The sequence below is a fragment of the Oncorhynchus kisutch genome, linkage group LG27 (assembly GCF_002021735.2).
Source record: "Oncorhynchus kisutch isolate 150728-3 linkage group LG27, Okis_V2, whole genome shotgun sequence".
NCBI classification, from domain to species: domain Eukaryota; kingdom Metazoa; phylum Chordata; class Actinopteri; order Salmoniformes; family Salmonidae; genus Oncorhynchus; species Oncorhynchus kisutch.
The window spans coordinates 22,631,199-22,657,936 of NC_034200.2; the positions used below are offsets into that span (position 1 = coordinate 22,631,199).

The 26,738-nt window shown below is 41.6% G+C and overlaps 1 protein-coding gene across 1 annotated transcript in view; it reads right to left on the minus strand.

The window, feature by feature from the left end:
- The window catches only part of LOC109872214 (beta-1,4-galactosyltransferase 2-like), a 128,767-nt gene that overhangs the window by 20,828 nt on the left and 81,201 nt on the right, over positions 1 to 26,738 (minus strand). The window contains exon 4 of the mRNA XM_031807211.1: positions 3,575 to 3,762. Coding sequence (XP_031663071.1) covers positions 3,575 to 3,762 — 188 coding nt within the window. The remainder of the gene's footprint in view (positions 1 to 3,574; positions 3,763 to 26,738) is intronic.

A 26,738-nucleotide genomic window follows, 5' to 3' on the forward strand; every position in this document is an offset into this window, starting at 1 on the left:
TCTTCTCAATTTACATCAACAACAAAGCTCAGGCAGTAGGAAGCTCTCTCATCCATTTATATGTCTTATACTCAGCTGGCCCTTCCCTGGATTTTCTGTAAAACGCTCTACAACTAAGCTTTCTTAGTGTCCAACAAGCTTTCTCTGCCCTTAACCTTGTTCTGAACACCTTCAAAACAAAGGTAATTTGGTTTGTTAAGAAGAATGCCCCTCTCCCCACAGGTGTGATAACTACCTCTGAGGGTTTAGAGCTTGAGGTAGTCACCTAATACAAGTATTTGGGAGTATGGCTAGATGGTACACTTTCCTTCTCTCAGCACATATCAAAGCTGAAGGCTAAAGTTAAATCTAGACTTGGTTTGCTCTATTGTAATCGCTCCTCTTTCACCCCAGCTGCCAAACTAACCCTGATTCAGATGACCATCCTACCCATGCTAAATTACGGAGACTTAATTTATAGATTGGCAGGAAAGGGTGCTCTCGAGCGGCTAAATGTTCTTTACCATTCGGCCATCAGATTTGCCACCAATGCTCCTTATTGGACACATCACTGCTCTCTATACTCATCTGTAAACTGGTGCTCTCTGTATACCCGTTGCAAGAACCACTGGTTGATGCTGATTTATAAAACCCTCTTAGGCCTCACTCCCCCCCATCTGAGATATCTACTGCAGCCCTAATCCTACACATACAACACCCTTTCTGCCAGTCACATTCTGTTAAATGTCCCCAAAGCACAGACATCCCTGGATCGCTCCTCTTTTCAGTTAGCTGCAGCTAGCGACTGGAACGAGCTGCAACAAACACTCAAACTGAACAGTTTTATCTCAATCTCTTCATTCAAAGACTCAATAATGGACACTCTTATTGACAGTTGTGGCTGCTTTGCGTGATGTATTGTTGTCTCTACCTTCTTGCCCTTTGTGCTGTTGTCTGTGCACAATATTATTTGTACCATGTTTTATGCTGCTACCATGTTGTGCTGCTGCCATGTGTTGCTACCATGTTGTTGTCGTGTTGTGTTGCTACCATGCTGTGTTTTCATGTGTTGCAGACATGCTATGTTGTTGTCTTAGGTCTCTCTTTATGTAGTGTAGTGTTCTCTCTCTTGTTGTGATGTGTGTTTTGTCCTATATATATATATATATACATATATATATTTTTTAAGACATATATTTTTAATCCCAGCCCCCGCCCCCGCAGGACGCCTTTTGCCTTTTGGTAAGCCGTCATTGTAAATAATAATAATAGTTTGTTCTTAACTGACTTGTCTAGTTAAATAAAAGGTTAAATAAAGGATCAAATGGATTTAAATTTGTTTGCATTAAAGTCCCCCGGCCACTACGAGCACCACTTCTGGATGAGCATTTTCGTGTTTGCTTATGGCCTTATACAGCTTGTTGAGTGTGGTCTTAGAGCCAGCATCGGTTTGTGTTAAGTTTTTGATATGTTAAAAAAGTTAGAAATATCCAATAAATGTCGTTCCACTTCATGATTGTGTCCCACTTGTTGTTGATTCTTCACAAAAAAATACAGTTTTATATCTTTATGTTTGAAGCCTGAAATGTGGCAAAAGGTCGCAAAGTTCAAGGGGGCCGAATACTTTCGCAAGGCACTGTATACAGGGCGTACCTGTACAGAGTCAATGTGGAGACTGTACAGGTACCCCCTGTATATAGCCTCCACATTGACTCTGTACAGGTACCCCCTGTATATAGTCTCCACATTGACTCTGTACAGGTACCCCCTGTAAATAGCCTCCACATTGACTCTGTACAGGTACCCCCTGTATATAGTCTCCACATTGACTCTGTACAGGTACCCCCTGTATATAGTCTCCACATTGATCCTGTACAGGTACCCCCTGTATATAGCCTCCACATTGTATATAGAGTCAATGTGGAGGCTATATACAGGGGGTACCTGTACAGGATCAATGTGGAGACTATATACAGGGGGTACCTGTACAGAGTCAATGTGGAGACTATATACAGGGGGTACCTGTACAGAGTCAATGTGGAGGCTATATACAGGGGGTACCTGTACAGAGTCAATGTGGAGACTATATACAGGGGGTACCTGTACAGAGTCAATGTGGAGGCTATATACAGGGGGTACCTGTACAGAGTCAATGTGGAGGCTATATACAGGGGGTACCTGTACAGAGTCAATATGGAGACTATATACAGGAGGTACCTGTACAGTGTCAATGTGGAGGCTATATACAGGGGGTACCTGTACAGAGTCAATATGGAGACTATATACAGGAGGTACCTGTACAGTGTCAATGTGGAGGCTATATACAGAGGTTACCTTTACAGAGTCAATGTGTGGGGACACAAGTGTCTAACTCTTACACTTCAATTTTAGAGAGGGTTAAAGAAACATTATGATATGAAGAAAATGTTTTTCAGAAGAACAGAATATGAGTTGGCATACTGTATGCTATCTCGCTATGTGTCATGCCATAGGCTTGTTCTTTTAGCTGACAAAATATGTTATCAGTCCGGTGTGATTATTTTATATTATGTTATTTTGTATACCAAGAAGAATATAATTGAACTTAGCTGAATAAAATAGAAAGGATATTTTTCACATTATGGAGCAAATGCACATATGAAGTGGCTATGTTGAGCGTAAAAGTGATCATTTGAAACAGGTCCTATACACTAGTTTTAGAGTTATTTGGCAATGTTAGTGTGCATGATACAAACACTAGAAAGACTTAGAAATCAAAACGTTTACAGTATGGGCTGCATGATGCAACTATAGGCTAATATACTTTTTTTTTGAAGAATGGCGCTGGAGGGTATGGCTGCTGTTTTACAGGCTCCTAACAAATTGTGCTATTTTGTGTGTTTTTTCCCGCATTGTTTGTAACTTATTTTGTGCATAAGGTTGATGCTACCATCTCTTATGACCGAAAAGAGATTCTGTATATCAGAAAAGCGATTACTCACCTTGAACTGGACAAAGCTATTGCTTTAATGAGTCTGAAGCAAAGGATATAATGCTGCTCCCAGACAAGGCCCAAATCCCCATCATTCACATGAAGAAAAGAAGGAAATACAGGGGGTGGAGATCAGGGTGCCTTGTGAGAATTTGCCTGCGAGTGGGTAACCTGCCTCTACCATCTGTTCTATTGGCCAACGTACAATCACTGGAGAATAAACTGTCTGAGCTCCGTTTAAGACTATCCTACCAACGGGACATTAAAAACTGTAAAATCGAATGTTTCACCGAGTCGTGGCTGAGCAACACGGATAATATATAGTTGGCTGGGTTTTCCGTGCATCAGCAGGAGCTACATCCGGTAAGACGAGGGGTGGGGTTGTGTGTCTTTTGGAGCAGCTGGTACGCAATGTCTAATATTAAGGTAGTCTCGAGGTATTGCTCACCTGAGGTAGAGTACCTTATGATAAGCTGTAGACCACACTATCTACCAAGAGAGTTTTCATCCTTATTTTTCGTAGCCGTCTATTTACCACCACAAACCGATGCTGGCTCTAAGACCACACTCAACAAGCTGTATAAGGCCATAAGGCCATCACAGTACATAATAGAGTTGACCTACCTGAAGCCAAACTTGTCCATAGCGATGGCAAAGTGTCGTGGCTGGTCGTAACAGTGGTAGAGGTTACGGTCGTCCATAGGGATGAGGTCCACGTCGCTGAAGATGAAGCAGTCATACTCTGCATCCTTCAGAGCCTCGGTGTAGCCCACATTCAGGAGCTTGGCTCTGTTGAAGGTGTCCTCGCCAAGCTGCAAGATAACATAGAAAAAACACTGGTCAGAAACTGATGGACATACTGAGATCTACTGTAGGGGGAATAAGTTACATTTGCCATAGTTCAAGCAAAAATGCTAGACTTAACATATCGGGTTCTGTAGGTGGTAAAAGCCTAAATAGCAAGCTTGTGCTGATGTAACAGATCATTGTTCACAGCATATTGACAAAGAAACATGTTGTAAAGAACCCCACAGGAAGAATGGCCCACATCAGATATCCGACAACTAAGATTAAACTATGCTACGTAAAAAATACTGCATCACAACTTGCTTCCCTTATTTTGATAACAGAACCAATCACAGTGCCTCAGGTAAAGTAACGTATCAGTTTTAACATTTGAACTCATAATGTTGTTCAACACGTAATCCTTTGTAATCCTGTAATACCTGAGATTCAAACAAATAATCCACAGGTAAAATGTTAAGGTTACTTGCGTAACCCCTGTTCTCTGATAATAGAGTGAGGTGTCTCACAATGGGAATTAGCTGGATAAGCAAACAGCGTCTCTCGTAGACAGACAAATCGTGTGGCAAAGGAGTGGGGGACCCTGCTCAATATAAGCAGAAAGGAAGAGGCTAAGCGAGAGGTTTTACTCCACCAAAAACTGGCCATGAAAATGTTTTTTGTATGAAGGTCAATGAGTGTGTCGAATTTGGTCAACAACATTTTTTATTGGTAATTTGCTACATGAGGTTTATTTGATTGAATAAAAGTTTCATAATGCTTAGGTTGTTAACGAATACAATGATATAAGTGGATGCACATGGCATTTCGGGCAACTTTTATTTAAAAACAATTATATCAGAGATGTGCCTGTTTTCATTAAGATAAGAGGACTCATCATGGATATAACACGTTTTAGCATGGACATTGCCATTGAGGGCTTCCACCATTTTAAAGTAGTCAACTGGGTGGAGATTCCTATGAGTTGGGAGCAATCAGCCAATGAAGAAGAATACAATTGTCTACTTTAAAATCAAGATAGCCTCAATGGCACTATAATGGCACAGAAACAAAGATGAGTCCTCTATCTATCTCTATGGCCTGTTGTTCACACGTGTCTGCCCTCTCATTGGCTAGAATGGTCTCACCTGATCTCGCCTCCTCCCCTCTGCCTTCATCTTTGAGGACATGTATTTCCATTGTTAGAGTGAGTGGTCACTTGACCAGCTTGTCAATATAAAATACAATCTTTGATATAAGGCTCCAGGGGCCCGCACTCTGGTCATTCATGTCTCTCTTCCTTGAGGTCTTGAGAGCACTCTATTGTATGGGACCAAATTCTAAACTTTCGACTACTTTAGTACAATATAAGTGAATTTATCCAAATACTTATGACTATTTGAAACTTCAAATGGGGGAACTAGATATAAAAAAAAGTGACATTATGTACGGCCGCCTCATATAAAACATTTGCCAAAATGCAAATGAGTATAGACACATTTTTTTAAATGTAGCTTGACTGTCCAAATAAATACGGAGGGGGGTGTATATTGGCTTGTTTTTTATTAACTGTAGCTTTTCTTCTTTATCTGAAAAACATACTGTACATCATTTAAAAGTAGGAGACTAAAACAATCTGTTTCAAAAAGTTTCTCATTCCACTTCCTGCCGGGGAGATGATGCATTCTGCATCCTCTGGTTCCAATCAATACTTATGTTAATTTGAATATTTTCAAAGGCACCAAGAAGAGAACATTAGAGACTTCAAAATGTGGCTTTATCAGACCAACGAAGACAGATAAGGTAATATATCTATAAAAAAAACAAATTGCCTTTTTTCTCTCCAGTTGGTGAGCTCATTAAACATTATTGGAGTCATTTTTATTGCTTTAATAAGATGTGTTCCCCCTGAACCATCAGGCATCTCTAGCAAATGGAGCTGTACATCTTGTGTAATCACACGGCTGTGAAGAAAGTTCATATCCATAATAGGGATGATATGTTGACAACTACACACCCACCAATACACCACCACAGAATAAGGGAGCTGGTGTTAGGATGATAGGATTAATAGACATGGGTTTCAAACAGATGATTTGAGAAGTTGAATGGGACCTGCTAAGTAAGAGGTCTCATCCATCAGCACAACAGAAATTGGAAGACATTATTCTGGGTTATTCTTGAAATATTCATCCTCCATGCCTGTCAGCTTCAGGATGGAAAAGATTTTGACATTAGGCAAATTATTGTGTTTTAAACTTCACCAACAGATATGTCTGCTCTACGTTGTGTTGCCAATCTACAACAAGACAGTATCCTTCCAAGGATGATGTCAAAGGATTCCATAACCACTTCCGTCATCATGAAGTGCTTTGAGAGACTAGTCAAGGACCATATCACCTCCACCCTACCTGACACCCTAGACCCACTCCAATTTGCTTACCGCCCCAATAGTTCCACAGACGACGCAATCGCAATCACACTGTACACTGTCCTAACCCATCTGGACAAGAGGAATACCTATGTAAGAATGCTGCTCAGCATTTAACACCATAGTACAATCTAAACTCGTCATTAAGCTTGAGACCCTGGGTTTTGACCCCGCACCGTGCAACTGGGTCATGGACTTTCTGACGGGCTGCCCCCAGGTGGTGAGGGTAGGAAACCTCCACCCTGATCCTCAACACTGGGGCCCCACAAGGGTGCGTTCTCAGCCCTCTCCTGTACTCCCTGTTCACCCATGACTGCGTGGCCATGCACGCCTCCAACTCAATCATCAAGTTTGCAGATGACACTACAGTGGTAGGCTTGATTACCAACAACGACGAGACGGCCTACAGGGAGGAGGTGAGGATGCTCGGAGTGTGGTGTCAGGAAAATAACCTCACACTCAATGTCAACAAAACAAAGGAGATGATTGTGGACTTCAGGAAACAGCAGAGGGAGCAGCCCCATATCCACATCGACGGGACAGTAGTGGAGAAGGTGGAAAGTTTTAAGTTTCTCGGCATACACATCACGGACAAACTGAAATGGTCCACCCACACAGACAGTGTGGTGAAGAAGGCTCAGCAGAGCCTCTTCAACCTCAGGAGGCTTTTGGCTTGTCACCAAAAGCACTCAAACTTTTACAGATGCACAATCGAGAGCATCCTGTCAGGCTGTATCACCGCTTGGTATGGCAACTGCTCCGCTCACAACCGTAAGGCTCTCCAGAGGGTAGTGGGGTCTGCACAACGCATCACCGGGGGCAAACTACCTGCCTTCCAGTACACCTACACCACCCGATGTCACAGGAAGGCCAAAAAGATTGTCAAGGACAACAACCACCCGAGCCACTGCCTGTTCACCCCGCTATCATCCAGAAGGCGAGGTCAGTACAGGTGCATTAAAGCGGTGACCAAGAGACTGAAAAACAGCTTCTATCTCAAGGCCATCAGACTGTTAAACAACCATCACTAACATTGAGTGGCTGCTGCCAACATACTGACTCATCTCTAGCCACTTTAATAATGACAAAATTGATGTAATAAATGTATCACTAGCCACTTTAAACAATGCCACTTTATTTCATGTTTACAAATCAAATCAAATTTATTTATATAGCCCTTCGTACATCAGCTGATATCTCAAAGTGCTGTACAGAAACCCAGCCTAAAACCCCAAACAGCAAGCAATGCAGGTGTAGAAGCACGGTGGCTAGGAAAAACTCCCTAGAAAGGCCAATACCTAGGAAGAAACCAGGCTATGTGGGGTGGCCAGTCCTCTTCTGGCTGTGCCGGGTGGAGATTATAACAGAACATGGTCAAGATGTTCAATGTTCATAAATGACCAGCATGGTCGAATAATAATAAGGCAGAACAGTTGAAACTAGAGCAGCAGCACAGTCAGGTGGAAGTTGAAACTGGAGCAGCAGCATGGCCAGGTAGACTGGGGACAGCAAGTTTACATACCCTACATTACTCGTCTCATATGTATATACTGTACTCTATACCATCTAATGCATCTTGCCTATGCTGTTCGGCCATCGCTCATTCATATATTTTTATGTACATATTCTTATTCATTCCTTTACACTTGTGTGTATAAGGTAGTTGTTGTGAAATTGTTAGGTTAGATTACTTGTTAGATAATACTGCATACTGGAACTAGTAACACACGCATTTCGCTACACTAGCATTAACATCTGCTAACCATGTGTATGTGACAAATAAAATTAGATTTGATCTTTCCCTAATATCTTATAGTATTACCCTGCCTGCTCCTCATATCCCTGGTGTCTCGTCTCTCTGGCAGCTATCACAGTTCTGCCAATCTCCCTGTAAATGGCCTGTGAGAGGCAATTAACCCCATTATCTTTATCTGATAATCAACAGGATAACTCATCAGGGCTCTCCCTCTATAGCACCACTGTGTTGCCACGCCGATGCCATCCAGTCTCCCCCAGCTGGCTGACCGACCGCAGTCAAGCTCAGACGTACCTGGGCAGTTGCTATGGAGACAGATTAGGAGCAACGCTTAGACCCAGCGCTGCCTGGCTCATCCTGAGTGATTGTATTCAGCGTTGTCGGACGGACTGCCTTGTGTCGAGTTTATCAGTCCCCAGCAGACTGACCCTATCACCCACTGCTGTTATCAACGCAGGGTGAGGGAGGCCACCAGTGAGAACTAAACTAGATTGAGTGCTGACTGTCTGTGTGTCTGTGAGTGTCTGTGTAGGGGGGTGGGTCTGTGTGTGTGTGTGCAGCACAGGCCAGTGGCACCTTAATTGGGGAGATGGGCTCATAGTAATGGCTGGAAAGGAATATTGGAATGGTATCGAACGCATATGTTCGAAAATGTTGCTGCAGGGTGCAGTGCTGTTGGCCGGTTTAGGGGTAGCCACGTGGAAAGCATGGTCAGCCATAGAAAAATTATTATCGTAGATTTATCGGTGGTGACAGTGTTTCCTAACCTCAGTGCAGTGGCCAGCTGGGAGGAAGTGCTCTTGTTCTCCGTGGACCTTACAGTGTCCCAAAACCTTTGGGAATTAGTGCTACAGAATGCAATTTTCTGTTTGAAAAAGTTAGCCTTAGCTTTCCTAACTGACTGTGTTGGTTCCTGACTTCCCTGAAAAGTTGCATATCGCGGAGGCTATTCAATGCTAATGCAGAACTAGATGTCTAGTTGGCTAGATGTCCTTTAGGCGGTGGACAATTCTTGATTCGCACAGGAAACTGTTAATCCAGCAGCATTGCAGTTCTTGTCTGGCATCTACTACCATACTCTGTTCAAAGGCACTTAAATATTTTGTCTTGCCCATTCACTCTCTGAATGGCACACATGCATAATCCATGTCTCAATTTTCTTAAGGCTTAAAAATCCTTATTTAACCCATCTCCTCCCTTCAACTACACTGATTGAATTGATGAAGTGACATCAATAAGGGATCATAGCTTTCACCTGGATTCACCTGGTCAGTCTGTCATGTCATGGAAAGAACATGTTTTGTACACTCAGTGTACAGTAGAGAAACTTGTACTGCAAGTAGTATCTGGGACATTCCTACATAAGAGTCAGTATCAAATGGCTTGACATACTGTAGCATTCAAACCTCGCAGTTCATCGTACAAAACATAAAACATGCATAAAAGAGACTGTGGCTGTGCAGGACTGCACACTGATAAACAAGCATACTGTAGAATTGTGTGACATGACAGCATACCCCAAGTACACAACAAATCAGAAACACCTGAATCCAGGTGAAAGCTATAATCTCTTATTAATGGCACTTGCTAAATCCACTTCAATCAGTGTAGATGAAGGGGATGAGACCGGTTAAAGGATTTTTAAGGATGGAGACATTTGAGACATGCATTTTGTATGTGTGCTATTCAGACGGTGAATGGGCAAGACAAAAGATTTAAGTGCCTTTGAACGGGCTATGGTAGTAGGTGCCAGGCGCACCAGTTTGTGTCAAGAACTGGGTTTTTCAAGCTCAACAGTTTCCCATGTGTAACAAGAACAGTCCACCACCCAAATGACATCCAGCTAACTTGACACAACAGTGGGAAGCATTGTTGTCAACATGGGCCTGCATCCCTGTGGAACGCTTTTGACACCTTGTAGAGTCCATGCCCTGACTCAATATTAGGAAGGTGTCTGTAATGTTTGGTATACTCATAGTAGGTCATATCAAATCACATTTTATTTGTCACATTGTAACGAGTGCGCTGAGAGTCGGGAAGCAAGTACAGGGAGTGAGTGAGTGTATGTATTAATAAACAACCAAAAAATGAAACAGCATCAATAACACCTGAGGAAAGAACCAAGGGGACTGACAGATATAGGGAAGATAATCATGGAGATGATGGAGTCCAGGTGAGTGTCATGAGGCGCTGGTGCGCTTGACGATGGCGACAGGTGTACGGGATAATCAGCAGCCTGATGACCTAGAGGTCGGAGAGGGAGTATACGTGACACACATGCACCAAAAACAACAGGTGTAGACTTTACCGTAAAACGCCCTTTCTAACGATGTCAGGAAAATAAAATAAAATCTAATCTTATTTGTCACATGCGCCAAATGTAGACCTTACAGTGAAATGCTTACTTCAAGCCCTTAACCAACAGTGCTTTAAGAATTTTTGGAAAAAATGTAAATAAGTGGTAAGTAAAAAATAGATAAGTGCAAAATAGAAAATAGACAATAAAAGTAACAAATACTTAAACAGCAGCAGTAAAATAACAAGCGGGGCTATATAAAGGGGTTTTCAGTACAAAGTAAATGTGCGGGGGCACCGGTTAGTCAAGGTAATTGAGGTAATATGTACAGTGGCTTGCAAAAGTATTCACCCCCTAGACATTTTTCTTATTTTGTTGCCTTACAACCTGGAATTTAAAATAATTTTGGGGGGATTGTATAATTTTATTTACACAACATGCCTACCACTTTGAAGATGTAAAATATTTTTTATTGTGAAGCAAACAAGAAATAACACAAAAAACAGAAATGTTGAGCGTGCATAACCATACCATAGATTCTCAATTGGATTGAGGTCTGGACTTTGACTAGGCCATTCCAAGACATTAACATGTTTCCCCTTAAATCGCTTGAGTGTTGCTTTAGCAGTATGCTTAGGGTCACTGTCCTGCTGGAAGGTGAATCTCCGTCCCAGTCTCAAATCTCTAGAAGACTGAAACAGGTTTCCCTCAAGACTTTCCCTGTATTTAGCGCCATCCATCATTCCTTCAAATCTGGCCTGTTTCCTAGTCCCTCCCGATGAAAAACATCCCCACAGCAGGATGCTGCCACCACCATGCTTGGTGTTGTTGATGGTGTTCTCGGGGTGATGGGAGGTGTTGGGTTTGTGCCAGACATAGTGTTTTCCTTGATGGCCAAAAAGCTCTGTTTTAGTCTCATCTGACCAGAGTACCTTCTTCCATATGTTTGGGGGGTCTCCCACATGCCTTTTGGTGAACACCAAACATGTTTGCTTAATTTTTTCTTCAAGCAATGGCTTTTTTCTGGCCACTCTTCCATAAAGCCCAGCTCTGTGGAGTGTACTGCTTAAAGTGGTCCGATGGACAGATACTCTGATCTCAGCTGTGGAGCTTTGCAGCTCCTTCAGGGTTATCTTTGGTCTCTTTGTTGCCTCTCTGATTAATGCCCTCCTTGCCTGGTCCGTGAGATTTGGTGGGCAGCCCTCTCTTGGCAGGTTTGTTGTGATGCCATATTCTTTTCATTTTTTAATAATGGATTTAATGGTGCTCCGTGGGATGTTCAAAGTTTCTGATATTTTTTTATAACCCAACTCTGATCTGTAAGTCTCCACAACTTTGTCCCTGACCTGTTTGGAGATTTCCTTGGTCTTCATGGTGCCACTTGCTTGGTGGTGCCCCTTGCTTAGTGGTGTTGCAGACTCTGGGGCCCTTCGGAACAGGTGTATCTATACTGAGATCATGTGACACTTAGATTGTACACAGGTGGTCTTTATTTAACTTATTATGTGACTTCTGAAGGTAATTGGTTGCACCAGATCTTAGTTAATGGCTTCATAGCAAAGGGGGTGAATACATTTTTTTTGACAACAAGTTATTTTTTAAATTTCACTTCACTAATTTTGATTATTTTGTGTATGTCCATTACATGAAATCCAAATAAAAATTACAGGTTGTAACACAACAAAATAGGAAAAACGCGAAGGGGGAGGAATACATTTGCAAGGCACTGTAAGTAGAATGTGACTATGCATAGATTATAAACAGAGAGTAGCAGCAGCATAAAAGAGGAGTCTTTGATCATTTTTAGGGCCTTCCTCTGACATTGCCTGATATAGAGGTCCTGGATGGCAGGAAGCTTGGCGCCAGTGATGTACTGGGCCGTACGCACTATGCTCTGTAGTGCCTTGCGGTCAGAGGCCGAGCAGTTGCCGTACCAGGCAGTGATGCAACCAGTAAGGATGCTCTCGATGGTGCAGCTGTAGAGCCTTTTGAGGATCTGAGGACCCATGCCAAATCTTTTCAGTCTCCTGAGGGGGAATAGGCGTTTTCGTGCCCTCTTCACGACTGTCTTGGTGTGTTTGGACCATAATAGTTTGTTGGTGATGTCGACACCAAGGAACTTGAAGCTCTCAACCTGTTCCACTACAGCCCCGTCGATGAGAATGGGGGCGTGCTTGGTCCTACTTTTTCTGTAGTCCACAATAATCTCCTTTGTGTTGATCACGTTGAGGGAGAGGTTGTTGTCCTGGCACCATACGACCAGGTCTCTGACCTCCTCCCTATAGGCTGTCTCATCGTTGTCAGTGATCAGGCCTACCACTGTTGTGTCATCGGCAAACGTGATGATGGTGTTGGAGTCGTGCCTGGCCGTACAGTCATGAGTGAACAGGGAGTACAGGAGGGGACTGAGCACGCACCCCTGAGGGGCCCCCGTGTTGAGGATCAGCATGGAAAATGTGCTGTTACCTACCCTTACCACCTGGGGGCGGCCCATCAGGAAGTCCAGAATCTAGTTTCAGAGGGAGGTGTTAAGTCCCAGGGTCCTTAAGATAGGTTTGATGGCATGTGTCACTCAGATCAGATCAGCACACATCTCTAGTCATCCAGGCAGTGACAGGACTGTCCTTCAATCCCTGTGTGGTTCTCAAATAGCTTCTGCCTACATGTCCTGAAATTACACTGAGACCAGTAGCACTCAGGCCATGGGGAACAGGTGGAAACTGCCACATCGCAAAGCCAGGAGTCACAGGAGTCAGATGAGCCAAATGATCACGGCGGTGGAAAGAGATAATGTACTTGACCACACCCAACAGGTTGACAGGCTGAGCCAAGATGTTCTAACTTGTTGCATTATTAGGAGGATGTCCCATGTTAACCGAGCCAGAACAAGATGCCTGTGGTTGAGTCTGGTCGTGGGTGATGCTTGGCTGAGTGTTGATGGCTTCAAAATGTATTTGTATTAGTAGCAATAGGGCACCAGCTGCCTCCTAATAATACTGATTGAGGCTCCTCCAATCCCCGTCACTGTGAGTTATACCCCTGTTCTTTTGAGTTGCTGCTAAGAGAATAAGGTTGTGCCCCAAATGGCATTCTATAACCCTATTCCCTATATAATGCACAACTTTTGACCAGGGCCTACAAAGGTATTAAAGGGCATATTGTTGAACCTAAGTTGGGACGCAACCTAAGTTCATAAATAGGCTTAGACTGTTTAAGCATGCGCAACAAGCCTCGCTAATTTGATTCCGATGCATCTGTCCGGATGCATCAAGCATGAATAGCATGCAAAGACCGCTTATTCTCCCATTTACTTTTAGGTAGACTCTCCACATGCGAGCATGCCACAAAACATTTGGAAATATCATACCAACATTCCACAAAGGACCCACATTTTTCCCTGGTGTATTATTGGTATAGGCTACAAGAGAGATATTAAATAAAATAAACCACTTTCCTACATTAGCAAATAATTAATTTATTGGTTTTAGGTATGTGTGACAACCTTACAAGAGTCTAGCCTAGCTTTATTGACCTCTGATAGTCAATGGAACATGAAAAGGCTTCACCCTCGTCAGAGAAACCAGCTAACATCCCCTTTGAGAACGAATCAAAGTATACTGAGATGTAACATTATTGTCATCACATACGTATACCATTTCATTACCAACAACAACATGATACATTGACTAAAGTATCATGAAAGAGCATATTATACTCTTTGGGAAGCGAGAGAGTGAAAAGTACATTATCACATAGATTGATGCTTTTTTTGCACGGCATTGTTAATTCATTCATTCTGTATACTTCTGGCCCTTCTTTGGACACTGTGTTAACTAACTTCCAGACGAGCTTCAACGCCATACAACTTTCCTTCCGTGGCCTCCAACTGCTCTTAAAAGCAAGTAAAAGTAAATGCATGCTCTACAACCGATCGCTAACAGCACCTACAAATACCTAGGTGTCTGGTTGGACTGTAAACTCTCCTTCCAGACTCACATTAAGCATCTCCAATCCAAAATTAAATCTAGAATCGTCTTCCTATTTTGCAATAAAGCATCCTTCACTCATGCTGCCAAAAATACCATCGTAAAACTGACTATTCTACCGATCCTTGACTTCGGCGATGTCATTTACAAAATAGCCTCCAACACTCTACCCAGCAAATTGGATGCAGTCTATCACAGTGCCATCCGTTTTGTCACCAAAGCCCCATATACTACCCACCACTGCGACCTGTATGCTCTCGTTGGCTGGCCCTCGCTTCATATTCGTCGCCAAACCCACTGGCTCCAGGTCATCTATAAGTCTTTGCTAGATAAAGCCCCGCCTTATCTCAGCTCACTGGTCACCATAGCAGCACCCACCCGTAGCACGCGCTCCAGCAGGTATATCTCACTGGTCACCCCCAAAGCCAATTCCTACTTTGGCCGCCTTTCCTTCCAGTTCTCTGCTGCCAATGACTGGAACGAATTGCAAAAATCACTGAAGTTGGAGACTCATATCTCCCTCACTAACTTTAAGCACCAGCTGTCAGAGCAGCTTACAGATCACTGCACCTGTACATAGCCCATCTGTAAATAGCCCATCCAACTACCTCATCTCCATACTGTTATTTTTAAATTTTTGCTCCTTTGCACCACAGTATTTCTACTTGCACATTCATCTTCTGCACATCTATCACTCCAGTGTTTAATTGCTAAATTGTAATTATTTCGCCACTATGGCCTATTTATTGCCTTACCTCCTTTATCTTACCTCATTTGCACACACTGTATGTATACTTTTTTCTATTGTGTTATTGACTGTAGGTTTGTTTATTCCATGTGTAACTCTGTGTTGTTGGTTGTGTCACACTGCTTTGCTTTATCTTGGCCATAAAGGTGAACAAAAAAAAGGTGAAAAAAAAACTGGGCACAGGACAAGATACTCTTGAGAAGTACACAGCATAAAAGTTGTCAAGCGTCTACCATTCCCACTGGACATGTGATCTGAATATCAATCCAAACGAATTAAACCTATAAGTTATACCTGGCCTGGTTTGATATCTTAACAGCCATCAGCAACTTTGAGCAGGACTTATGGCTCAGTCTTATGGCTCACTCGTGTGATTAATACGCCACAGCCTCCACTGGGGAGCACCCAGTTCCCTACATGGTGCACTACTTTTGACCAGAAAAGTAGTGCACTATACAGGGAATAGGGTGCCATTTGGGACATAACCTTGGTTATCAACTGGTGAAGTGGGGTATCGATAAGGCTTTTACTGGGCAGAGTGAACATAAATCACCTATTTTGAAATAAATGGGGTTGAGATGTAACAAAGAGATAGTGCTTGTATGATGTATTAGGGATTTTAAAGCTGTTGATTATTCATGGCCATACATACAATGCATGTTATTGAGACAGCAGCAGGTTCAGGGTTTAGGGTGAGCGGAGAGGAACACGCTGTATCATCAGGAGATAAACCCCACTCGCCATAACCTCAGAGTGAAGTATGGAAATGTCACTCTTATTCAGAGTGACTTACAGGAGCAATTTGGGTTAAGTGCCTTGCTAAAGGGCACAGACAGATGTTTCACCCAGTCGGCTGGGGCATTCGAACCAGCAACCTTTCAGTTACTGGCCCAGCACTTTTAACCGCTAGGCTACATGCTGCTCCTAGAAGAAGAAAGTTCTCTCTCAACTTGAGAGTGGAAGAGGAAGATGGCCACATGGGGAGTGTGTGTAAATCTTAAATGTTGCCAGTCAGCTTGCCTGGCCGGCAGTAACTGCTGCTACTGAGACCTTATGTAGTCTGCAACCTGGTCAAACGTAGTGCACTATAAATTAATTAGGGGGTCATTTAGGATGCATCCTATCTCTCAGGATGCAATGGACACAAGTATAGATTAGACTTAATCTCTACCAATAGAGCAGCAATGGTATCTTGTCATCTAGAGAGGGGATAAGTCCTTCATTTCAGGTTCACAGAGCATTGCCAACGCCACAGACTCATATCACACGCTAAGTCAAAGTGTGGCTTCAAGCAGGGCTAGGCCAACCAAATATGATGTTAGGCCAACCAAACATGATGTTAGGCCAACTACACATGATTTCTTCCAGGATGGAAGGTGGAGAGAGGTGATGTGAGAGGTGATTGACTCCTGTCTGTGGTGGATGGATGGCTTGTTGTTAATCCACTGGAGTGTTCACAATCAACCATGATGTCCCCTGAGACATAAACAACTACTCCGTTCTACTGTAGCATGTAGCCTAGATCGATGCTTCTGGTGACATGGGAGTATCTCTCTGCTGTCTTTCCGTTCGACGAAGATCCCTCCAAAGGGATTTCCTCCCTCTCTGTTCCATTTTCATTTTAGAGCAGAGTGTACCTGTAGCACAGATCCTCATGAGACATGAACATCTCTGGATCAACTACAGTACTGTTCGCACTTTGAATAATAGGCTTCGGCACCCTATTCCCTAAATAGAGCACTACTTGTGACCAGGCTTTGGTCAAAGGTAGTGCACTATTTTGGGATAGGCTGACATTCGGGACACAGCCCTGATGCTAGTACTGTAGTATTCCCTTTGTTAATGAGAAGACCTCTCATAAGACCTTTCATAAGGCCTGCCCATTCATTCCCCTTCACATACAGATGTAGGGGCTTAATTTGATCATCCTGTTGCAGGAGAGCTTTCCGGCAATGCAGGAAATGTTAAACGTGTAGTGCATTTGAGGTTTTAAAAGGATTCTGAGGTTTGTAATTTCCACTTGTATGAAAAATGTATAAATTATAATCCACAAAATAATACAAATTTCCTCTTGCTGCAGGATTATTTCCCTGCTGTAGAAAACTGGCTCAAAGTAAGATCTTACATCTGTAGATAGGATAAACTAAATAGGACTGCCATTCTCTTAGATTAACCTTTTAAAGGATGTCGCTATCCCCCACACTGACTCACATTCATTCTGGTAACAACTGTAGCACTCTTTTCACTTCAGTAAACTGGAGATATGACCTTACAAATGAACTGACTGTGGTTGGAAAATGTGCAGCCTTCCTCCTTGTAGGCTATGTACTGTAGCATAATTAGAAATGCAGCTACATGTGTGAAAATAATCCCCTGGCGAGCAGCAGTCTTTGCAGGACCACATACTATCAGAATGATATGAATGTTAAAGAGTAATGTACTTCAACTTGGTCCTGGTGGTGAGTATTGGAACATGATCATGAGCCTTCAGAACTACCACTTTCATTAGTCCAAGAGCATCTGTCTCATCATGGAATCCTAATTCCATTAACGACTCGAGAGAACCTTGTAAGAAATCATGTTCATCAGCATATCCTGATGTGTTCCATTAAAAATGAATAGAAAAAGGATAGAAATGAAAGGATAGAAAACCACGAAACATCTAAGTCTAGTCAAATGGTACACTGGTATATACCTGTAAAAAAACTGAATTTGAACTATATCAAAATATATCTACCTTATTACTCTGAATTCAGTATTGTACTGTTGATTGAATGTTTGAGCCGGTGTATTTTTGTTTTTTGGATTTACTCTGACTGGCAACATTTGCTTTGGCAAGGATACCGCGTGTGTTATATAAAACAGAAACATTCTGTACGGAGTACTCTGGGTTCATACAGCAACCGTCATAAAATATTGAACAAGTGAACAAGAAGCTATTGATGCATTTCCTCTGGGGTTGTGTGGTTGAGGAAAGCGTAGAAGGATTTTGTTCTGTTTTCTATTTCATTGCTTTGTAAATTGATTTCACCTGTATTGTGTCCATTCTCAGCTTTGAGGACTCTGGTAATCTAGCTCAGGTCAGTGTATTATTAAAGCACACCAGAAGCTGGCCTCAATTTCACATAGCTTTAAAGGTCAAACACTATTTAGAACAAACCATGGCTGTGTCCCAAATGACACCATATTGCTATTCCTTACATAGGGCACTACTTTTGACCAAAGCCCTTTTTAGTGCACTATAAAGGGAATAGGGTGCCCTTTTGGATTCAGCCCATCTCCTGGTGTGGTCTGTCTATAGCAACTCTCAGTTTGGACAGTTCAGCTAGGTTAACCCCCGACTTCGCATTCTGTCCACCCACAGTAGACAACCTCACTGTCAGAATGGTAAGGCATGTTTTGCCTCGCCATAGAGAGAAGAAATGTGGCAATTCAAGAATAAGTCCTTAATTTCCTAAATTGACTTCATTCTGCTCCAGCCACTAGTCATATGATTGTGTATTTAAACTCTGGTGTTACACTGAATACAAAAACAGACACGCACACACAAACATTCAATTTAATAAATGGATGTCATGGCCATATTCTAATTCCCAATTCTATGGGCATGACTCCACTTCTATCATAGATGCTCAAGCATATATATACAGTATATAAATGACATGGATTCATGTATGGTTCATTTCATTAGTATAATTTAAAGGGTGACTACCTTTAAAAAACAACGAATCCCTTTGAAAACGGCCTGTATGGCATCGATACAAGTCAGAAACAGTTATTCTAGTGTCAAAATTGACTGAACATTTTAAATAGGATAATTTTGGTCATAAAGTCAGTCTCGTCTAAAACTGGGTTTGGAACATCCGTGCGTCACAACAGTTAAATTAAGGTTGGGTTTTGATTTGACGATGTCCATTTGCCCACTAACATGGGGTGAACAGCTGCGGAGGTTGTGCTCTATCCAATAGCATAGACAGTGAGACAGACCTGCTCAGCAACTCTGACTTTGTTTACATAAGACATGTCGTAGATTTTGTTACTTGAGAAATACTGCACCAAAAACCTTAGTTAGATGTAAAATTGTGCAACTAACATGCATCGGCAAAAACATCTAAATTAATGGCAGATTTCTTGAGTTATCTTAGATTCATTCTGAGGAGATTGAAGAAGTGTCTTATGGGGGACAAACATCATTAACCAAACTGAATCGGTCAGAAAACACACCAAGACAGATATCAATTTTTTTTGAAAGAGCAACAGAAGAGCACATGTGCCAATCAGCATGTTTTGGTGGCTCTTTACCAAAGTAGTACTAAGGAGATAAAGAAAGGAGATCCATCCGTTACAGACACGAGGATTTCATTAATTTCATCAGTATGACAACAACAAAAAACTAGACGATTGTATTATATAGTTTTGGGTTTGTTATATGTGTCCTGTGTTGTGGAATAGATACAAATCCTGGGTCATTAAGACCAGACTTTGGATTGTTGTAAGACTGAGATGAATTGAACCCTTAACATGGCTCCCCTAGAGCGTACCAGAATCTACCCGAAACATTGCAGGAAAATACTTCTACAATACCTCCATAAACTTGAATCATTAATGCAGCTGTCTAGACAGAGACTATGGAGAACAAATACATGGACTAGGTTGTTTCTCTACCTTTAAAATAAGTCTCTGGTGAGTTTTAGTGGCAATACAGTCATTCTTTGTAGCTCCTTGAGTGTACAGACATCTGTCCTTGATGATAGCTAGGGTGAATGTGTGATGTGAATACAAAAAAGTATGAATAGACTCATGTAGCCTATACTAAAAGCAGACATGAAATTGTTCCATTGAATATTGAAGGTTAAAGTCAGTATTTGAAAAGAGATGCTATTTTATTCTGCAGTAAAGCAAAAATATTTATTGAACTGAACTACCAAACCAGACAGTCAAGAGCAAATGTAGCCAATACTGACATCATAACTGAGTTCCAACTGTATTGGGAGTTATTATCACTATGAAGTCCAACAGACTCCCTACAATCACAGTCAGTCATTCCTGACAGTCATTTTCCATTACCGCTTGAAATTTGTGACTTGTGTTCTCATTTCAGGGCTACCGACCATCAACACAACAGTTCCAGTATAGCAGACCAGATACTGGAGGTGTCCCAAACAGCCCTGGTCAAAAGAAGTGTAATATAAAAGGAAATAGGCTGCCATTTGGGACAAAGATCCTGAGAGCATGATGAGTTAGGAGAATGGAATACAAGGCTCTCCTGTCATATCCTCTCCATCTCTCCTCTGTTGGTGCATGGTGGATTAGGTAGGCTGTGTTGGATCCAGTGGGCGAGGAGTCTTGTCCGTCCCTGACTGGCACTCCGATAAGCTCTGAAGCTGACGTTGTGGGGAGGGAGAGGAGAAGATGGGAGAGGAGAAGATGGGAGAGGTGAGGAGAGGAGATACATCGACAGATACACCATCCTCAGTGTAATTAATAACTTCACCATGATCAAAGGGATATTCAATGTCTGCTTGAATATTCTATATACCAATAGGCGCCCTTCTTTGCGAGGCATTGGTAAACTTCCCTGGTCTTTTGGTTGAACCTGTGGTTGAAATTCATTGCTCGATTGAGGGACTTTACTGATAAATGTGTAGGGTACAGAGCTGAGGCAGCCGTTCAAAAAGCATGTTAAACACTATTATTGCACACAGAGTGAGTCCATGCAATTTATTATGTGACTTGTTAATCACATTTTTACTCCTGAACTTATTTAGACTTGACATAACAAAGGGGTTGAATATTTATTGACTCAAGACATTTCAGCTAGAGGTCGACCGATTAATCGGAATGGCCGATTAATTAGGGCCGATTTCAAGTTTTCATAACAATCGGAAATCTGTATTTTTGGGCACCGATTTTGCCGATTAATTTTTTATTTATTTAACTAGGCAAGTCAGTTAAGAACACATTCTTATTTTCAATGACGGCCCAGGAACGGTGGGTTAACTGCCTTGTTCAGGGGCAGAACGACAGATTTTCACCTTGTGAGCTCGGGGATCCAATCTTACAGTTAACTTGTCCAACGCTCTAATTCCCTGCCTCTCATTGCACTCCACAAGGAGCCTGCCTGTTACGCGAATGCAGTAGAAGCCAAGGTAAGTTGCTAGCTAGCATTAAACTTATCTTATAAAAAACTATCAATCATAATCACTAGTTATAACTACACATGGTTGATGACATTACTAGTTTACCTAGCGTGTCCTGCATTGCATATAATCGATGCAACGCTGGGGGATGATTTAACAAAAGCGCATTTGCGAAAAAAGCACAATCGTTGGACGACTGTACCTAACCATGAACACAAATGCCTTTCTTAAAATCAATACACAGAAGTATATATTTTTAAACCTGCATATTTAGCTAAAAGAAATCCAGGTTAGCAGGCAATATTATTAATATTAATATTAATTAATATTATATTTCTCTTGCGTTCATTGCACGCAGAGTCAGGGTATATGCAACAGTTTGGGCAGCCTGGCTCATTGCGAGGTTTTACGTAATTATGACATAACATTGAAGGTTGTGCAATGTAACAAGAATATTTAGACTTAGGGATGCCACCCGTTAGATAAAATACAGAACGTTTCCGTATTTCAATGAAATAATAATAATTTCGAAATTATAGTTTCCGGATTCGACTATATTAAAGACCAAAGGCTCGTATTTCTGTGTGTTATTATGTTATAATTAAGTCTATGATTTGATAGAGCAGTCTGACTGAGTGATGGTAGGCAGCAGCAGGCTCGTAAGCATTCATTCAAACAGCACTTTTGTGCGTTTTGCCAGCAGCTCTTCGCAAGCACAGCCCTGTTTATGACTTCAAGCCTATCAGCCTAATGGCTGGTGTAACTGATGTGAAATGGCTAGCTAGTTAGCTGGGTGTGCGCTAATAGCGTTTCAAACGTCACTCGCTCTGAGACTTGGAGTAGTTATTCCCCTTGCTCTGCAAGGGCCACTGCTTTTGTGGAGCGATGGGTAACGCTACTTCGAGTGTGGCTGTTGTCGACGTGTTCCTGGTTCGAGCCCAGGTAGGGGCGAGGAGAGGGACGGAAGCTATACTGTTACACTGGCAATACTATAGTGCCTATAAGAACATCCAATAGTTAAAGGTATATGAAATACAAATGGTATAGAGAGAAATAGTCCAATAAATAGTATATTAACTACAACCTAAAACCTCTTACCTTGGAATTATTGAAGTCTCATGTTAAAAGGAACCACCAACTTTCTTATGTTCTCATGTTCTGAGCAAGGAACTCAAACATTAGCTTTTTTACATGGCACTGTTACGCCCTGACCGTAGATTGCTTTCTTTGTTTCTATTTTTGTTTGGTCAGGGTGTGATTTGGGTGGGCATTCTATGTTTGTATGTCTAGGTTTTTGTATTTCTATGTTTAGGCCGGGTATGGTTCTCAATCAGGGACAGCTGTCTATCGTTGTCTCTGATTGGGAATCATACTAGGTAACCTGTTATTCCACTTTTAGGTGTGGGTAGTTGTATTTCTGTTTAGTGTTTGTTTCACCTTGCAGGACTGTTTCTGGTTTTCCTTTTGTTATTTTTGTATTCAGTGTTCAGTTCCTCAAAATAAAGTTGAACACGTATCCCGCTGCATTTTGCTCTGACGATTCCTCTTCTTCCGATGAAAGCCGTTACAGGCACATATTGCACTTTTACTTCTCCAACACTTTGTTTTTGCATTATTTAAACCAAATTGAACATGTTTCATTATTTATTTGAGGCTAAATGGATTTTTATTGATGTATTATATTAAGTTAAAATAAGTGTTCATTCAGTATCGTAATTGTTATTATTACATTTTTTTTTAAATTAAATCGGTCAATTAATAGGTATTGGCTTTTTTTGGTCCTCCAATAATCGGTATCGGCGTTGAAAAAAATCATAATCGGTCGACCTCTAATTTCAGCTTTTCATTTAGAATCCTGTCACGTTCTGACCATAGTTCTTTTGTATTTTCTTTGTTTTAGTGTTGGTCAGGACGTGAGCTGAGTGGGCATTCTATGTTGTGTGTCTAGTTTTCCCATTTCTATGTTTGGCCTGATATGGTTCTCAATCAGAGGCAGGTGTTAGTCATTGTCTCTGATTGGGAACCATATTTAGGTAGCCTGTTTTATGTTGGGTTTTGTGGGTGGTTGTCTTCTGTCTTTGTGTCTATGCACCAGATAGGACTGGTTCGGTTTTTCACATTTTTGTTGTTTTGTATTTTGTAGTGTTCACGTTTATTGTCTTTATTAAACATATTGAACACTAACCACGCTGCGCTTTTGTCCGAATCTTCGTCCACAGAAGAAAACCGTTACAATTCCACTTTGACATTATGGGGTATTATGTGTAGGCCAGTGACAAAAGAATCTCAATGTAATCCATTTTAAATTCAGGCTGTAACACAACAAAATGTGGAAAATGTCAAGGGGTTTGAATACTTTCTGAAGGCACTGTAGGTCTGTCACAATCTGTTCAGACTATGTTTTAAAATGTAAACCACTAGATAGGTACAGTACTAGGCAGGGGCGCAACTTTCACTGGGGATGGGGACATGTCCCCCCCTCACATTCTGAAATTGCATTTTTGTCCCGCACAGTTTTATAATTGGAATGTGATACAAAACGAATGCAACTGTGTGCTTTAGGACCATGCAGACGCCTGTTGACGGGTAGGCTTTTTGGAGTGAAAAAAAATAATAATTATGTCCCCCCACTTCTAAAACTAAAGATGCGCCCCTGGTACTAGGTAGGTTTGTCACAGTCTGTTAAGGCTATGTTTTAAAATGTAATCAATGAGGAGTAGTAGTCGAAAAACAATGAGTTTCTCTACAATTAAGTGATTTAGATTGTATAGTTGAGAAACAAACTGTGTAATATATATTACAATATATATTAAGAGACCAGAGAGGTCACTGAGGTGGGAGAGGAGAATGCTAAAGATCGAACATCTTGACAAGATGGACTTTGTGGTGGTAATTTTAATTTTTCATGGGGCAGACCGAGCTTGATCCCTGAAAGCAGAAACTGTGAAGGAAGGTCCTAGAGAAGAATAATATCCGATACTACACCAATCAATATTTTCACTGGGAACTGAAAAGCTCTATTGACAAGAGAGCTTTTTCCTCACAGATTAGATATGGAGATTTGTCTCCCACCTTTACCATGAATTAGAATTTCTGACTCCACCAGCATACATATAAAGGTATTATAGCAAGACATTTTTTGGGCCCCTGTGCCTCGACACAATCCTGTCTCAGAGCTCTAAGGGCAAATCCGTCGACCTCATGGCTTGGTTTTTATTCTGACATGCACTGTCAACTGGGGGACCTTAAATAGACAGGTGTGTGTCTTTCTAAATCTTGAACTCCAATCAAGTTGTCGAAACATCCCAAGGATGATCAATGGGAGAAGGATGCACCTGAGCTCAATTTTGAGTCTCAGAGCAAAGGGTCTGGATACTTACATAAATAAGGTATTTCTGTTTTTCTAAAAACCTGTTTTCACTTTGTCATTATGGAGTATTGTGTGTAGATTGATGAGGAAACCATTTATTTAATACATTTTAGAACAAGGCTGTAACGTAACAAAATGTGGAAAACGGGAAGGGGTCTGAATACTTTCTGAATGCACTGTATCTCACTGAGTTTCTACTGTCCTCAAGCTTTAGCTGTGGTGCAGAAATACAAATCTGCCCCGAGAGAGAGAGAGAGAGAGAGAGAGATGAAGACGACCTCCCAGCAAAGCACACTGTGCTAGGGATCAGATAGAATAGAGAGACGAAGGAAGAGCACGAGACTCACCTTCCAACAACACAAAACAAAAACCGCAGAAGTATCAGCCAGTATGAAATGTTTATTCTTGCCTATTCTTGGAATTAAACTCCACAACCATCGGCATTACAGGGGCAGAGCATAATATGTTTCCTTCCATTATGTTTTATTTATGACAGGCACAATAGATTACCAATTGAGGAGGGATTCAATGCCTCGTCGTTGAAGGAGTGAGAGAATTGGTGGGTGCATTACAGAATCCATTAAGTTCACCCCCGGCTTACACAAAGCCACAGCACCATCAGCATGTTATGGTTTTCTGCTGTCACTCCGAGTGGCACATATCCTGCCTATGATAAGGCAGCAGGGCTGGCGGAGAACAACAGGCGACCCAGATTACATTAACATGATAAATTGGAGGCTGGAACAATGAATACACTTGGAATAAGACATTTTCACCAGGTTCAACTGTGATTTGTCACTGTCATGGAAATAAGTCAGGATTTCTCTCTGCTCTTTTGAAGTGAGGCTGTTAGAGAGAGAGAGAGAGAGAGAGAGAGAGAGAGAGAGAGAGAGAGAGAGAGAGAGAGAGAGAGAGAGAGAGAGAGAGAGAGAGAGAGAGAGAGAGACGAGATTGAATATAACAAAAGAGGAACTGTATAAATACCATGACATTTCACCACAGCGGGAATTTGTGGTGCAAACGGACAGGATTCATGAAGTAATTTCTGTAGTTAGCTAGATGGACTATGCATCTAATTACTTAGGCTACATCATAGCCTAATCCTTTGAATGTAGTTTCTATTTTACTCTGTTTATCGCTTGACTACCACATCTAATAGTATCCACATGTAGTCATCTCTAAGATTCCTGGTCACACAATAAAATCGTTGTCTTGAGACTACCGCTTTTTGATAACCTCCCATTTTCATTGAGTCGTTAGTCTGTTTATTTTGTGGTTGACTAAACCTTGAGGACAGTGGGGTTTTGTTTTCTACCTCTCTGCGTTCTGCCTTTAATGGGAGGAAGTGGTAAATAACACACTGTGAATGGGTCTTAATGGACATCTAAGTGCTCGGCCAATAAAGTAAAACCTCCATTACCTCTTCAATAATGCACCATATACTCAACTCTCTTTAGTACCTTTTCGAAGCACATTTTTATTTATTTTATTTAACCTTTTTTTTTGACAGGCTGTCATGCTGAGACCAAGGTATATTTTACAGATGAGCCCTGTAATTACACAAAATATACATATCAATACACTATGAAAAGCAAAACAGAGATATAACATACTATCATAGAAAACAAACACATTCTTCAATTACAAGGTTCTCAATCAGCCGTCTGATTTGGGGTTCCGCCATCTGGAGGCTCATCGGTCATTTTATTTGTCCCTCTAAATTTACTGAAAAAAGTGTTATTATTGTTGGACATAAAACACTGTAAAAACACCAGCAAATCAGCTCCAAGTTATTTTCATTTAGGAAGTCTGTTCCAAAGTATCTGTTCCAGAGATATATGTGATCGTGTACCGTGGTTTGCACTCTACAAATTATCTGTAATTATGTTCCGGCCCCCTGACCATCCACTCAAGAAGAAATCGTTCCGCGGTTGAATCTAGTTCATAATCCCAAATCATCAAATTCTAGAGAGTTTGAGATTATTCGACAAAGTGCAAAAAAAAACTAAAAATAGGTTTAAAAGTGATCTCCAGAGTTAGCCATCCCTGAGACTGGGTCTGCTAGCTCGTACGTCTGTAGGTTGACAATGAAATAAGGTATGGCGGACATTTGTGCAAGCGTGCTTTATAAACCAAATGAGTGCAATGCATCGATCTAGGAGACTTCAAAGTGGCCAGCCTACATTCTGATAGAGAAACCAGTGATGTGTACTGAACCTATCACCCGCTGCGATAAACTGCGCCCAAAGACTTCAATACAGTGGCAGCTGCATTCATA